Here is a 13,706-nt window from a genome sequence, read left to right on the forward strand (position 1 = left end):
AAAAAAAAAAAAAAAAAAGAAGGAGAAACTGAAGTTTCCTCTACTTCCCTACTCACTTCCAATAATGATGATATCTCTAGTGCAGGGGGGGAAACATACAAAACAAATACACTAATAAACTGGTAAAATAAACAGTTCCAGAGAGAAATCAGTCTGTACCCAGAAGACCATCTTTACTAGATCATTATATCTCAACTTTACTGGTCACAAATGCATGGGGGTTCACTGAGAAATAGAAATTATTCCAAGGAGTTCTCCAGAGCAAAAAGATTAGGAAAATCTGCTCTACAGAGATTAACTGGATAGGCTCTAGACTTAAAAGACATCAAACATATCTTTAGGCATGATACAGTAGAACTCTGCCTTGGCCCAAGAGAAGAAAAAAATCTATAGGTGGTAATCCCTTCATTGTAAGATCCTCTAGGCTACTGCCTGATCTAGACACACTAAAGATCTAATCAGCACTTTGGTGTCTCATTTAAATATTAATAGAAAACTAAGAAAAGTTTCCAATCTAGGACAGTGCCTGTAGCTCAGTAGATAGGATGCAGGCCCCATATACATACCAAGGGTGGCAGGTTCAAACCCTGCCCGGCCAAACTGCAACAAAAAAATAGCCAGGCGTAGTGGTGAACACCTATAGTCCCAGCTACTCAGGAGGCTGAGGCAAGAGAATCGCCTAAGCCCAGGAGTTGGAGGTTGCTGTGAGCAGTGTAACGCCACAGCACTCTACTGAGGGTGCTAAAGTAATACTCTGTCTCTACCCCCGCCCCAAAAAAGTTTCCAATCTAAAAGACAAACACCACCAGTGGCTCATGCCCATAATCCCTCTTGGGAAGATCAAGGCAAGAGGACGGCTTGACCACCTAGTTAGCAGCACCTATTGCCATAGCAGCATCTATTGCCTGTCAGGCCTGGTGGTGTGCACCTATAGTTCTAGCTACTTGGGAGGAGGCTATGATCACACCACTGCACTCCAGTCTGGGCAACAGAGTATGACCTTGGTTTAAAAAAAAAAAAGGACAATGCAGAGGACAATCTGAGACAATGCAGAGAGCAAAAGAAAGTTTTGAGAGTACTCATACCTTTTATAAACATTTTTAGAAGGTATTAACATGACAAGAAACAATCAGAGAACAAGGTTAAGTGCTCTTGGAAAATGAAAATATGATAGCCAAAATGTAAAAAAAAAAAATCAATAAAAAGGAAACTGATAAAAATAAATTACTGAAAAGAAAAATAAAAAAAGGCTTGGCGCCTGTGGCTCAAGTGGCTAAGGTGCCAGCCACATACACCTAAGGTGGTGGGTTCAAATCCAGCTCGGCTAGCCAAACAACAATGATGGCTGCAACCAAAAAAATAGCCGGGCATTGTGGTGGGCACCTGTGGTCCCAGCTACTTGGGAGGCAGAGGCAGGAGACTCTCTTGAGCCCAGGAGTTGGAGGTTGCTGTAAGCTGTGATGCCATTGCACTCTACCCAGGAGGACAGCTTGAGGCTCTGTCTCAAAAAAAAAAAAAAAGAAAAAAGAAAAAAAGATAATGAGATGGAACTAGGACAGAAATGTAAAAGTCTAAGAGGTACCACCTCTGGATAACAAGGGTTCTAAAAAAAGAAAACAAAGACAACAGAAAGAAGAAATGATAGAAGAAAAATTCCCAGTATAATGAATAAAAAACATACACCTTGGGTGGCACCTGTGGCTCAGTGGGTAGGGCGCCAGCCAATATACCAAGGGTGGCAGATTCAAACCTGGCCCTGGCCGAACTGCAACAAAAATAGCCAGGCGTTGTGGCAAGCACCTATAGTTCCAGCTACTTGGGAGGCTGAGGCAAGAGAATCACTTAAGCCCAGGAGTTGGAGGTTGCTGTGAGCTGTGTGACACCACAGCACTCTATCTGGGCAATAAAGTGAGACTCTGTCTCTACAAAACACACACACACACACACACACACACACCTCACACCAAGGCAATCCTCATTTTAGAATGGTGGTAACGCTACATAGAGAAAACACACACAATGGCTAAGAATTGGAATGGCATCAGAATTCTCAACAGCAATTCTAGAAGCTAGAAGATGAACTGCTTTCAGTAGAAAAATTATCTCCAACATAGAATTCTAATTCTAATTCTAATTCTATACCTAATCAAAACAAGTTTAAAAATATATCGTCAGGCTGGTTCAGCGCTTGTAGCACAGAGGGCACCAGAGCCGGCAGATTCGAACCCAGCCCCAGCCTGCTAAACAAAGATAACTGCAACCAGAAAATAGCCAAGTGTTGTGGCAGGCGCCTGTAGTCCCAGCTACTTGGGAGGCTAAGCAAGAGAATTTCTTAAGCCCAGGAGTTTGAGGTTACTGTGAGCTAAGACGCCATGGCACTGTACCAAGGGCAACATAATGAAACTGTCTCAAAAAAACAAAACAAAAATATATATATACACACACACACACACACACATCCTCAGACATTCAAGGTCTTTAAAAGATTATGTATCTCCCACGTACCTTGTCTCAAAAAATTATCAGAGAATATTCTCCAGCAAAATAAGATCCAGAAATCAAGTACCCAAAACAGGACAAAGGTGAAGGGAATTCCCAGGGAAGTTCAAAGACAGCAGCTGTGCCACAGACCTAGAGATCAGGGAGCCAGTTTTGGAATAGGAGAATGAAGAACTTCAAAAGAAATATTCCTCCCCCCCAAAAAAGCAAAAGTGAAAAACTACTTGATATGTTTTTAAATACTTAAAAGAAAGTTTCCATTATCATAAGTTTGGGGATAAATTTGTAATAAGTACATACAAAATGAAGCAAACAGAAAGCAATTTTAAAACTTTATGAAGGATAAAAAGTTATTAAATAAAGGAAATGCAACTGTAGTGTACTATACACAGGTTCTGCTGTAAACGATATTTTCAGTCATAATAATTTAAACATTAATACTTATTTAACCAAAAGAGTGCTATGATTACAATGGGAGGAATGAGGAGGATAGCAAGTAGGGTGTTAAATGTATGTTTTCCATAGTAGGAAATCACTAGACTGGGCCTGATGGCTCACAGAGCTGGTAATCCCAGAGCTTTGAGCAGTCAAGGCAAGAAGACTGTTGAGGCCAGGAGTTCAAGGCTGCAGTGAACTATGATCGTGCCACTGCAGTGCAGCCTGGGTGGGTGACAGAATGAGACCCTGTCTATAAAAAAAAAAGAGAGAGAGAGAGAGAGACCAGGAATATTGGCTCACACCTCCAATTCTAGCATCCTAGCACTTTGGAAGGCCAAGGCAAGAAGATCTCTTGAGGCCAGGAATTCTAGCATCCTAGCACTTTGGAAGGCCAAGGCAAGAAGATCTCTTGAGGCCAGGAGTTTGAGACCAGCCCAGGCAACAAAACAAAACCCTGTTTCTAAGAAAGAAAGGAGAAAGAAGGGAAATAAGAAAATCCCCATATAATACATAAAAATGAAAAAAAAAAACCAAACAAACCTAATTTCTAAAGCAGCAGTATAAGCATTATTATTTAGAAATGTGTAGGTAACCCAACTTGACCCTGAGTCTTGTCCTCTCGTCTTCCTTGTCAGGCAGCACGAGTTTCACAACTAGCTCCATTATTTTCTTTCTCCACTAACTACCAGTTCCTGGGCTCCATCCAGGCAACCAGCAACAGTATCCAGCCTGCCAGCAGTACAGCCAGTGTCTATGCAGGCATCAGGGCCTCTGGCTCCCAGAGCTGTGACCTGGGGCGACTTAGGAGACAAGGGCATGGCTACAGGATGGGAGGCATCCAGACCAAAGAGACCAGACAAGAACTGAATGACCACTTGGCCTACCTGGACAAAATGAGGAGCCTAGAGAGCTAAATTTGTGAATACCTGCAGAAGGGACCTGACGTCAAAGACTAGGCACATTACTTCAAAACCACTGAGGACCTGAGGGCTCAGATCTCTGCAAATTCTGTGGACAATGCCCACATCATTCTACAGATTGACAATGCCTATCTTGCTGCTGATGACTTTAGAGTCAAGAATAAGATAGAGCTGGCCATGCACCAGTCTATGGAAAACAATACCCATGTCAGTCAGCTGCAGCTGGAGACTGAAACTGAGGCTCTCAAGGAGGAACCGTTCTTCATGAAGCACCACGAGGGACTTATAAGCCCAGATGCCAGCTCTGGGTTGACTATGGAGACAGATGCCCCCAAATCCCAGGACCTCAGCAAGATCAGACATATGGGCCTACTATGATGAGGTGGCTCAGAAGAACTGAGAGAAGCTGGATAAGTACTGGTCCCATCAGATTGAGGAGAATATCACAGTGGTTACCTCTCAGTCTGGTGAGATCAGTGCTCTTGAGTTGACACACACAGAGCTGAGACATACAATCCAGTCCTTGGAGACTGAGCTGGACTCCATGAGAAATATGAAAGCCAGCTTGTAGAAGAGCCTGAAGATGGTGGAGGCCCACTATGCCATACAAAAAGAACATTTCTGAGGGGTTCTGCTGTATTTGGAGTTGGAGTTTGCAAAGACCCAGTCAGAGAGGCACCAAGCCCAGGAGTATAAGGCCCTACTGAACATCCAAGGTCAAATTGGAGGCTCAGATCAACACCTACCACCACCTGCTAGAAGATAGGGAGGACTTCAATCTTTGTGATGCCCTGCACAGCAGCAACTCCATAAAACCATCCAAAAGACCACCACCCGCAGGATAGTAGATGAGAAAGTAGTGTCTGAGACCAATGACACCAAAGTTCTGAGGCACAGAGACAGCAGGAGCAGGGTGCCCTTACACCAATAAAAAGTTCAGAAGATAAAAAATAAATGAATAAGAAAAGAAAGGTGTAGGTAAACACCAAAAGAAACCAGTAAGAGTTGGAGGTGATTGTCTAGGGGTCATGGAGAGGAAGTGGAGGGAGATGTGGCAGGGAAACAAACATTTTAGTTGATCATAAGTGCTATCAGACATTTTAAATTATGCAAATATCATTTGATAACAATAAAATTTAAACTAAAAAATACAGTATTAAGGACAAGCATGCTTTTTTTTTTTTTTTTTGCAGTTTTTGGCCGGGGCTGAGTTTGAACCCGCCACCTCCGGCATATGGGGCCAGCACCCTACTCCTTTGAGCCACAGGCGCCAACCCAATCATGCTATTTTTTTTTTCAAATAATTTGAAGTAGTTTCAGACGGAAGTAGATTTCTCAACTTCCTTCCCTTCTATTGCTGAGTTATCTATCATCTTAACCCACACCCATAACTCTTCCCCTCCTAAGAGAAAGAAGTGTCCTTAATTGTTCCTGAGATTTCTGGGCTCTCTCATGTACTGGATCCCACTGCCTCCCACATTTTCCATAACCCTGCTCCATCTACTATTGCCATCTTCTCTTGAACTTAACAATTCTTTCTTAGAGAAAGAATTCTCTGAATCCTTTCCCTAAACCTAACCTTAGCATAATCCTTCATCTAGTTTTTTTTTTTTTGTTTGTTTTTTTTCTTTGAGACAGAGTCTCACTTTTTTCTCCTCGGTAGAGTACGGGGGAGTCAAGTTCACAGCAACCCCAAATTCTAAAGCTCAAAGTGATTCTCTTGCCTCAGCCTTCCTGGTAGCTGGGACCATACGCACCTGCCACAATGCCGGCTATTTTTGAGAGAGGCGGGTCTTGCTCTTGCTCAGGCTGATTTTGAACTAACACTCATGAGCTCCAGCAATCTACCCGCCTCTACCTCCCAGAGCACTAGGATTAGAGGCGGGAGCCACCTCACCCAACCCTTTATTCAGATTTGCCACTTTCTTTCCTTTCACTAACATAAGAGTAATTTATATTCATTACCTCTACTTTTTTACCTACCACTTTGATTTGATCTGTGGCCCCCCAATGTGTTACTCTACTTTCAGAGGTCTACTGACCTAAATGTCAAATTCAAGAGCCTATACCCCAGACTCAACCTACTGTTATCTTTACAGCACTTTTTTTTTTTTTTTTTTTTTGAGACAAAGCCTCAAGCTGTCACCCTGGGTAGAGTGCCATGGCATCACAGCTCACAGCAACCTCCAACTCCTGGGCTCAAGCGAGTCTCCTGCCTCCGCCTCCCAAGTAGCTGGGACCACAGGCGCCCACCACGCCTGGCTATTTTTTTTAGTTGCAGCCATGATTGTTGTTTGGTGGGCCCGGGCTGGACATGAACCTACCACCTTAGGTGTATGTGGCTGACGCCCTAGCCACCTGACCCACAGGCACCAAGCCATCTTCACAGCATTTTAAAATCTTTACCATCTCCTCCTTCAAATGCAATCTTTCTTTTGGCTTTCCCAACACAATTCTACCATTTCCCCTTCTAACACATTCACAAGCTTCCTCACTGGTTTTTCTTTCTACCTTAAATGTTTGTTTTCTCCCCAGAGTTCTATCTATCCTCAGCATTCTCCCCCATCATATATCCATCCTATTGATTAGTTATTTCAAGTGCTGCCAATATACAAATGTCTAAGCATGAAGTACATGATAAATGAATACTTACAGAACTGCAGTGAGTTGAGTTTCAATTTTTACCCCCAGTTCTGACTGAATCCTGGTTCCAAACATGTTATCTGCTACCATCTAGAAAATTACCTTAATTTTCTAAGAGTACAAACCAAGTATGTTCAAAACTGTTTGTCTTCCTTTCCCAAACTTCCCTTCCCCACTGTTACCAATTAATACCACGATTGAAACTATCATCCAACTTCCCCTTTCTCAATCTCTACATCCAGCAGTTTACCCAACTGAATGAAATCTCTTCATTCTCTTATCTTCGCCATTCCTACTGTGACTGCAGCTACTACCACTGCACCTAAATACAGCACCTTTATGAATTACTATCCTCCAGTTTCTCCCATTGCAATTCACACTCTGCTCGTCCTAAATACACATACATCTACCTACTACTAATAATAAATAGACCTTTAATGTCTACAACCTTGGATGGGAAGGATAATATGAAAATAGTTAATACTGATAGATTCCCATATCTCATGCATAGATTACAAAGATTTTATCCTTATAGCAATCCTTTATTGTAAATACTGTTAGTATCCCATTTTTACAAGTGAGGTGAACTTGCCTAAAGTTAAACAGCTAGTAAGTATAATAAATAACAATGACAGTCTGGCAGCAGAGCATATACTTTTTTTTTTTTTTTTTTGACAAAGTCTTGCTCTGTCACCCCTAACTAATGGCAACATTATTATACTTCACTGCAACCTCCAATTTCTTGGCTCAAGTTATCCTCCTGCCTCTGCCTCCAGAATAGCTAGGACAAGAGGCATACCACGTCTCACTAATTTTTTCTATTTTTAGTAGAGATATGATCTCACTCTTGCTCAGGCTGGTTTTGAACTCCTGACCGCAAATTGATCCTCCCACCTCAGCCTCCCAGAGTACTAGGATTGCAAGCATTAGTTACTGCCCCTGGCCCAGAGTACATACCATGGCACACATTCTAATTTTTTTTTTTTTTTTTTTTGGACACAGTTTCACTATGTTGCCTTCAGGAAAGTGCCCTGGCATTATAGCTCACAGCAACCTCAAACTCCTGGGCTTAAGGGATTCTCTTGCCTCAGTCTCCCTATAGGCACCCGACACAACCTGGCTATTTTTTTTGTTGTTGTAGTTGTTATTGTTGTTTGGCAGGCTGGGCCAGGTTCAAATCCCCCAGCCCCTAGTATACGTAGGCCAACGCCCTAGCCCCTGAGCTACCAGCATCAAGCCAACATTCTAATTCATCTATTCTACCCAAGGCCATTCTGAAAAAGTATTAAAACTGCTCCCTCTCTCCCCGCTCTAGCATCTTACACCCTAACATTTTAATGTAGGATTGAATATGGTATGTATGTTTTCACACTTCTCAGATCCATCTACAAGTTTTATTCCTCTCCTTCCAACATTATTCAAAAATCCATCTCTCTGAGAACTTCTATACCAATCTCCTGTTGAATTATTCACTCTGAGCCCAGAGCACTCATCATATTATGTACTTAGGTTTTATACAGCTAGTTTGAGTCTCTGAAGTTCCCTGGGTCGTATACATCTTTGTACTATACAATAACACATAGAGTAGTTCAATCAAAGCTTAAAGAATTGAACCTAATTAAAAGTAAATTCTATTAGCCAGGACACAGAAGTACAAAAGCAAGATTATATTTTGTCTCATTTTCAATTGTAAAATAGAGACATCACAAACCAAAAGGATTCCCCTGAAGGTATGAAGTTAGCAGCAATCCTACAAATGTTAGAGAAACACTGAAATCTTTTTATTTTTTTTTTTTAGAGACAGAGCTTCACTTTATCACCCTTGGTAGAGTGCCGTGACATTACACAGTTCACAGCAAACTTCAACTCCTGAGCTTAGGCGATTCTCTTGCCTCAGCCTCCCAAGTAGCTGGGACTACAGGTGCCCGCCACAACGCCCAGCTATTTTTTTGTTGCAGTTTGGCTGGGGTCAGGTTTGAACCCACCACCCTCGGTATGGGGCCGGTGCCCTACCCACTGAGCCATAGGTACTGCCCAGAAATACTGAAATCTTAAAGGGATATTTCACAAGGTACTAGAAAGGAATCATCAAGGATGCCACAAATATTAAGTTCTGGCACCCTCCTTCCTGACTCTATTAGTCCAGAGAAGTTCATCTTCCTGGCTGCTCTTGGCATTCTCACACACCAATAAACAACCAAGTTAATATACAACTTGATACAATACATCCAAAGGAAGAGATTAGCTAACAAAACACACTTGCTATCTATGTTATCAGCCACACACTACAAAAATAACTCATAGGCTTAGCGCCTGTGGCTCAAGTGGCTAAGGCGCCAGCCACATACACCTAAGGTGGCGGGTTCAAATCCAGCCCAGGCCCACCAAAACAACAATGATGGCTACAACCAAAAAACAGCTGGGCGTTGTGGCAGGCTCCTGTGGTCCCAGCTACTTGGGAGACTGAAGCAGGAGACTCTCTTGAGCCCAGGAGTTGGAGGTTGCTGTGAGCTGTGATGCCATGGCATTCTACCCAGGGGGATAGCTTAAAGCTCTGTCTCAAAAAAAAAAAAAAAAAAAACTACTCATAAACCTGTACTAATGCCTTTTTCTCTAATGAGTTTTCAAACTATTTTTCGTTGGGGATTTCTAGCCATTTTTCTTCAATTTAGAGTACAGCAAAATTACACTGGAATGTGAAGAGAAGACTTTCAAAGCCTAGATAGAGTAGGGCCTGAGAACCTGCATTTTTTGCAAGACTCCTGGTGTGCTTTCCAACAGCAACTTTCCAATTCTCTGGTCACCAAAATGGATGTTCAACAATTGAATTCTAACACTACCCAGAGTCAGCACAGACCTTACAGCTTAAGAGCTCGGTCCCACCAGACCACTCCAACTCAGATTCCAGTCTCCGACTCACAGCCCATCTGTACTCTGACTAGCTATAGACAAATCGAGGGTTCACATGACCCCTCCTAAGGTTTGATAACTTGTTAGAATGGCTCAGGGAAACACATTACTTATGTTTACCGGTTTATTATAAAAGAATACAACTCAGGAACAACATTATGGAAGAGATGCATAAGGCAAGGGATGGGGCAAGGGGAGGCAAAGCATCACATTTCCATACCCTTTCCAGGAACCACTCTCCCAGAACCTTTGGTTCACCAAAACTCTGAATCTCTGTTCAAAGGTTTTTATAAAGCTCAATCCCCAGCCCTCCAACTTCTCTTCCTGGATATCTGCGGGTTGGGCTGTAAATTCTAACCCTCTAGTCATCTGGTCTTTCTGAGGCTTAGGGGCCCCACCTAAGACACCTCATTAGCAGAGACCCAGTAGTGACTGAAATGGGTTCATTATGAATAACAAAAGACACTCTCTCCTTATTTAGGAAATTATAAGGGCTTTAGGAGCTCAGTGCAAGAACTATGGACAAAGATCAAGTAATATTTCTGTATTATACTACATGCCCTAAGTAATTTTGATACAGATGAACCACAGACCACACTCTGAGAAACACCATTCTCAATGTTCACAGGCAATCTTATCTTCAATCTGAAATTTCATACAACCATAAAAACTGAGCCTAAATTGGCAATTTATGTTATATTCATTAAAATTACTAGACAAGCAAATACATAATAGCTCACTTTTATACTGGGTACTATGCTGAGAATTTTTCAGTTTTCTCTCATTTAATCCCTACCATCAAATGAAGTGAGTATCATCACCCACTGCATAGAAAAGGAAGTTAAGGGCTAGAAAGTTATTCACTTCCCCTTATCACATGGTTTCTGAGTGGTGGAACACAGTTAGCATTAAACCCAGACTGTCTTATCTACCCAATGACTATTCTCCTAACCTCTATGTTATGCCATCTCTCCATTTTTAACCTACTTGACATTATATTGAATAAGACAGAGTCTGGTAAAAGGAGGGAAGGCACAAAAACAAACTCATGGTTAACACCGTTGCCTACCTTCTCTAAACATATTTCAGTTCCCAATGGCAATCCGCTTTGCTATAGAGATGGGAGGCACTGAAGATGGGAAGTTTAAAATCTGTCAGGGATGGATTACTCTATGGTAACCAAAAAAAGGAAGTTCTGAATCAGCCAATGATTAGCTCTAAACCCAGAAAAATAAAGCATTTGGGTAGACAGGCATCCTGCAACCATCAACTTACAGACTTTGAGATACTAGAACCCTAACAAAGATGATGATGTCATTCAGCTCATTTGGTAAGACACCTAGAAGCCAGCAACCTGATCTAGGTGGACCTTAGAGTCATACCAGCTTTAAAAAACTATATTGCATAGACCTTTGCCCTCCACAGTAAGGATTTTTACATTTCACCGAGCTTGCAAACTGGTGGTAACTTCCCTTTAGTCAAAAAGAGGGAATGGAGATTACAAAGATTCGTCTTCCAGATTTAGTCACACAAAAATAGCAAATCATTTCATCATAGTTTTTTGTGTTTGCTATGAAAACTTGAAATCTGAAAACATTCTGTTCTGTTCTGCTCTGGGAAACAAGAATATATTTCTGAGAAAAAAGCTATCAGACATTCACAATTGAGTATGACTTAATAACAGGCACCATCTCTCACAATTAGTCGAAAAGGCTGCAGAAGAAGAATTAAGGTTTTATTTTTCTTTTCGGGGGGGGGGCTAATGAAGATGATTAATTTTACAGCAAATACTCTAATCTGGAGAAGGGAAGCTTTAGAAAACATGAAGAGCAAGCACATGAAAGAGTCTGAGATCCCCAGAAACAGAGGCCTCCCCCTAGATTCATTTTGGTTTTTTTGATTTGTTTTGCTTTCAGACAGAGTCTAACTCTGTTGCTCTGGGTAGAGTGCCCTGGCATTGTAACTCATAGCAACCTCAAACTCTTGGGCTCAAGTGATCCTCTTACCTCAGTCTCCCCAGTAGCTGGGACGACAAATGCCAGCCACAACACCCAGCTAGTTTTCAGTATTTTTAGGAGAGACAGGGTCTTACTTGCTCAGAGTAGTCTTGAACTCCTGAGATCAAGCAATCCACCTCCCTCTCCCTCCTGTAGACATGAGCCATGGAGGCCACACCCCTCCTCTGAGATTCAGAGGAAAAAAAGAGCACCTTCCTCCACACTGCCAATAACTTTAATTTAAATTTAACTCAATACTCCTCAGGTGGCTTCTCTACTTTGAATGTCAAATAGTTAACTGGTAGCCAGATTCTGTTATCAAACTAGGACCCTGCCTCCTTCTTCCACATCTACTGTCCACTAAAGCAGCTCTCCTTCCCCTCCACCAGACACACTGTACTGGCTTCAGAAGGTTGAAGGACTAAAGCAATTTTTTCACCAGATATCAAAAGTTGCTTCAAAAATTAAGTACATGCTATGATCATGCCTCTGGATTCCAGCGTGCACCACAGAGAGACCCTATCTCTAAAACAAACAATAACTAAGTACATGTGATTTTGATGTGCTATATATTGCACAGGTTCTACCTCATAAATTTTGAAGCACTTCCTTGATAGAACCAACCACAGTTCAAACACCAACTCTGCCACTTATTACTTATCTTCTCTAAAGGCTACTGTGAAGGTTAAAATGAGATTTTGTGTGACAATCGCCAATGATAAAGTAGGAGTTCAGAAGGTGTTAGATACCATTTTGAGGCAGAGGGAAAGGTCTAGTACTTCTAACAATCACGGTTTCTAAAAAGCATTTTGCATTTTCAAAGGTTTTAAAACACTACTCTGGTTCTAATTAGAGTAATTTGTTTTTCTTCATTAAAAAAGAAAAGACAATTCATCATTTTTCAGGACGGCTCTTTCCAAAAAGTATTACCTAAAACTTTCAAAATAAAGATTCATCCTACCCTATTTCTTAAACTACTTCACCTGACTTACTTAGTTAGGAAGTACTGTACTAAGTTTCCTGGAATGTCCAACCATTCTGTCTGAAATAGTCTAAGAGAAATTCCCCAGACAGGGAAAAAGATGTATCAACACATTATTAAAAACTACACATTTCTTTTTTTACTAGATTCTGACATGAAAGCAACCAGATGAGAAATTTTATCCCTTCCCACTTACCACAATTTGAATTTCTTTTAAGTTACTCTTTACAAACCCAACAGCTCCATTCATTATTTTTCCATGAAAGATCTCAGATAAGCAGAAAAGGAATTTTAAGTCCCCAAAACAATAACAAGATGGAGACAAACCCTAGATTTTGCTTTTCTATATTCAAAACACAAAATTGGTACAGCAGAAATACACTCAAAATTACAAAGCTGATAAACCTTCCTAAGAAATCTTATTTAACTTAATTCGCACTTCTCATGACCATTTACCAAGTCTTAGAGAATAAAATGCACCCTAATTCACGTCTCTTCAGTGATCTAAATCTGCCATTACTAACGCATTCAGTCCACCCAGATCTGAAACTGCTTTGTGGAACAGAAATACTTAGCAGCAGACATGTACTATACTAATATTAACCATGTCCCTAACGAAGTGACAAACCACTCCTCGCCTCACCCTCAAGGGAGGGTAAGGTAAGCAGTCACCAGCGGAAAGCTAGAACCCCAGGTTTATAATTAACACCTATCAGCCAAGCACAAGGCTAGCGGATGCACCTCCACCTTCAGGACCGCGCCGGGCGGGAGGAAGCACCAACGAGGCGAGCGGACAGCCGAGCTGGCCCGACCCAGCCCGGGAAAGGCGGGGCCGCAATGACCGGGTCCCCACCGCCGGGCCCCGCCCCCGTCCCCAGAGCCCCGCTGCAGCGCCGCAGTCCCCGCGTGGAGCAGCGCGCGCCCGGGACCCAGTCCGGCTGCGGCGTCCCCCCACGCAGCGCGACCCCAGCACTTACCTGCTTTGCAAACCGGGGCGCTCGGGCTCCTCTTCTCCGGGGAGCTTCGGCTCTGCTCCGGGGACCTCCTCCGATGCCGGACGCGGGCTGGAGGTGGGGCTGCGCTCACCTCGCCGGTCCACAGGTGGGTGGGTGACGAGCTGGGCGACGACACGGTACCCAGCAGCGGTGGCGGAGGTGGCGGCCGAGGTGGGCTCCCGCGAGCCCCGGGTGCGGCACCGCGCGTGGGGCTGGTGCCTCGCGTGGACGTCGCGCACGCGCCCGTCTGCGTGGCCACCGTGGGACTGGTACGCGCCGCCGCGTTCCCGCCGCCGCGCGTGGGGCTCGTACTGCGAGAGGC

The 13,706-nt window shown here is 42.9% G+C and overlaps 1 protein-coding gene across 1 annotated transcript in view; it reads right to left on the reverse strand.

The window, feature by feature from the left end:
• Positions 1-13,706, reverse strand: part of FAM117B (family with sequence similarity 117 member B) — a 139,305-nt gene that overhangs the window by 125,205 nt on the left and 394 nt on the right. Inside the window, 1 exon segment of the mRNA XM_023510382.1 lies at positions 13,367-13,706. This exon segment is cut by the window's right edge and continues 87 nt beyond it. Within this exon segment, the coding sequence (XP_023366150.1) occupies positions 13,367-13,706 (340 nt within the window).

This window comes from Otolemur garnettii, unplaced genomic scaffold (genome assembly GCF_000181295.1).
Source record: "Otolemur garnettii isolate 467f Iridium unplaced genomic scaffold, OtoGar3 scaffold00013, whole genome shotgun sequence".
NCBI lineage: Eukaryota > Metazoa > Chordata > Mammalia > Primates > Galagidae > Otolemur > Otolemur garnettii.